Below are 2882 nucleotides of genomic sequence, written 5' to 3'. Positions count from 1 at the left end.
GGGCTGACTCTGAGTGTGAGCACCATGCTGCGGTCACAGGGACAGGGCTAACTCTGAGTGTGAGCACCGTGCTGCAGTCATAGGGAACGGGGCTGACTCTGAGTGTGAGCACCGTGCTGCAGTCATAGGGAACGGGGCTGACTTTGAGTGTGAGCACCGTGCTGCAGTCATAGGGAACGGGGCTGACTTTGAGTGTGAGCACCGTGCTGCAGTCATAGGGAACGGGGCTGACTTTGAGGCCCTGCCCTTTCTGGACTTTTGTTTCTCAAGGTCTTAGTTGCACAGTCCTCGCTGATGCTCGTCACCACAAGCCATAGGTCAGATGTCCAGCATGAACCTCTTGCCTTTTCTGGTTCCAGCTTGGTGATCACAGGTGCTCCTCAGTCTGCCCTCTTCTCCACCTCCTGCCACCTTCACTCCTAGAATCCACAGCAGACTCTTTACCAGATTTGGTGGTCAGTGCTATAATTTGGATGTGAAGTTTTCATTAGACTCGTTTTAAGACTCTTCCAAACAGTACAAAGAAACCTGTAACTAAACATTGTGGGTATTATGATAGGAAGCCTATACATGTTGAAGAGTAGTATTGCTGCTAAAGGTTCGATTTTTCTTTTAAATCAGTATCTTGTTGATGTTTAGAACTCCTCAACATATTGGGAAGGCAATCCTGAGATGGAAACATTGCAGCGTATCTATGGGATATCCTTCCCTGACAGCAAAATGATGAAAGACTGGGAGAAATTCCAAGAGGAAGCCAAGAACCGGGACCACAGGAAAATTGGGAAGGTATGCCCATACCCTCACCGCACAGATGCACCTTGGCTGGCCGTGGCTGCACAGCACAGAACAAAACCTTAATGTTTCCCTTTCTCTCTTATGTGCTGTTTTGTTATTGCTCATTGCTGGGTGTTAACATCATCCACGCCCACAGTCTGAGTTAATATCTTCTGACCAGCTTCCTTTCTCTATCTTTGGCCAGAGTTTTAAAACCTTTTTGTGAGAGTTTATTTTTATCATGATATAAGTTATTAATATAATTCGTTCTTACTTGGTGACATACTATATATTTAGGAGGCAGCAGTCTGTGGACAAAGAGAATAAGACTTGAAAGTAGGTGGCCCTAAGATTCTGTTCTGTGCCACCGGATGGACAAGGTATTCCTTTACAATGCCGTCTACATCTGTCTTGAGGAGTAGGTGGCAGGCTTGCTAGGAGACACCCTGTGCACAGGGCGCTCTTAGGGGTGACACCATGGAAGGGTCCCATCCCTTGAAGCCTGCCGTCTGCCATGGACTTTTCTTTCTCACTTTGTCATGTTGCCTCATATGAGACCTGGACTCTAGATATATGAAGAACACTTACTCAGTTAGCTATGGTTTACACTAAAAAAAAAAAAATTAGTAATGAGTAACAAAAGGTAACAGGAAAGCCAAGCTCAAGGCTAGGTAGTCATAAATATGAGTAATAACTTTACATGTGCTATCATATTATACACACTGTAGGTCTAAACAGACACTGAGGGACTTAGGATGCCTAGCAATAGATGAGAGAGGAGGACGCAGTGACCTCTTATGACTCTCACTTCAGGTATGATACGCATTAAGCAAGAGATGAAATTGAAAATACAATCATTGTTTCCGTCTAGGAGCAAGAACTTTTCTTCTTCCATGATCTGAGCCCTGGAAGCTGCTTTTTCCTCCCAAGAGGAGCATTCATTTACAATACGCTTATGGATTTCATACGAGTAAGTTCCTTCCTAAAAGCATTTTATTCTCATTCGTCTACTTTCTATATCTTACCATCTTTGCTCATTAACAATAGCGTGTCCCTTACATTTTAGTAATATAAGAATTTTGGAACTAACAACAAAACGCTAATGACATAGAGCTGGTTTACTTTCTTGAACTTCATGAAACGCAGGCGTCGTCTTAAGTCTTTAAGGACGTGGAACCTTAACAATCTGCCGAGTATAGATCTTCTGTGACAGAGAAGGCTGCTCTGAGGGGCACTGCCTCTCAAAGATGGCTGATGGCTCTGCAGCCTTGTGCTCACTACAGAGTGACCAAATATCTGACATCTCCAGGAATAGAATGTAGCTGTGTCTGACACCCCGTGGTTGATGTTGATGCAGGGTAAGGGACATGAAGATACTGTTCAGAGGTGGGCCACTTGAACTGCTGTAACTGTTTAGTCTTTCCTGTAACAGTTACAGCCTTGTAGTGTGTAACCGCAATTGTGTGACATTTCAGTCAACAGCAGACTATGTATAGTGATTCCTTAAGAGTGTGTTGTCCAGGCTATAGTGGGTAGTCTCATGGTGGCTTTCTTAGTTTGTGTGGGGACTCTAATGTTTCCACAGTCAAATGCTCCTCAGTGCATTTCTCAGAACATGCCCATGAGCAGGTGAGGTGTGATGTGCTTGTTTTGCTGCCTGAGTTCTATGTACTGATGTTCTCAGACCTTCTCCAAAGGGTGCTGCGCTCCCTCTGGCTTATTTGCAGAGATTCCAGTTGGCACAGTAAATTTATTCTTCACATCTGTCCCTTCTCTCCAGACTTCTCTCCATGATTAGACTCTTGAGATGTCTTCCTTAGCACCTCCCCCTGCTGCTTTTCTTCTCCCTGGTTACTCTTTCGAGTCTCAGATGCTGAAATCCTTCTTCTCTGAGCTCATCTTCCGTGTGCTTATTTCTCCTTAACTCCAATTCAAGACATGGCTTTCTTCAGGAGCTTTCTGAAAAAAGGCGCATCCATGGAATGTGCTGGGTCGTCGATGTGGCTTCAGCTCTTCCTTCTGTTTCTCCCCTTTCTTCTCTTCCTTCCCTTGCTTCCCTTGCTTCCCTTCCTTCCCTTCCTTCCCTTCCTTCCCTTCCTTCCCTTCCT

The 2882-nt window shown here is 44.9% G+C and overlaps 1 protein-coding gene across 1 annotated transcript in view; it reads left to right on the top strand.

Annotated features, from left to right (window-relative positions):
* The window catches only part of Tarsl2 (threonyl-tRNA synthetase like 2), a 50492-nt gene that overhangs the window by 18618 nt on the left and 28992 nt on the right, over positions 1-2882 (top strand). The window contains exons 9-10 of the mRNA XM_028776711.1: positions 640-786; positions 1646-1744. Of these exons, the coding sequence (XP_028632544.1) occupies positions 640-786; positions 1646-1744 (246 nt within the window). The remainder of the gene's footprint in view (positions 1-639; positions 787-1645; positions 1745-2882) is intronic.

Source organism: Grammomys surdaster, unplaced genomic scaffold, assembly GCF_004785775.1.
Source record: "Grammomys surdaster isolate TR1022 unplaced genomic scaffold, NIH_TR_1.0 271, whole genome shotgun sequence".
Classification (NCBI taxonomy): domain Eukaryota; kingdom Metazoa; phylum Chordata; class Mammalia; order Rodentia; family Muridae; genus Grammomys; species Grammomys surdaster.
This window is presented reverse-complemented; position numbering and strand designations above follow the sequence as displayed.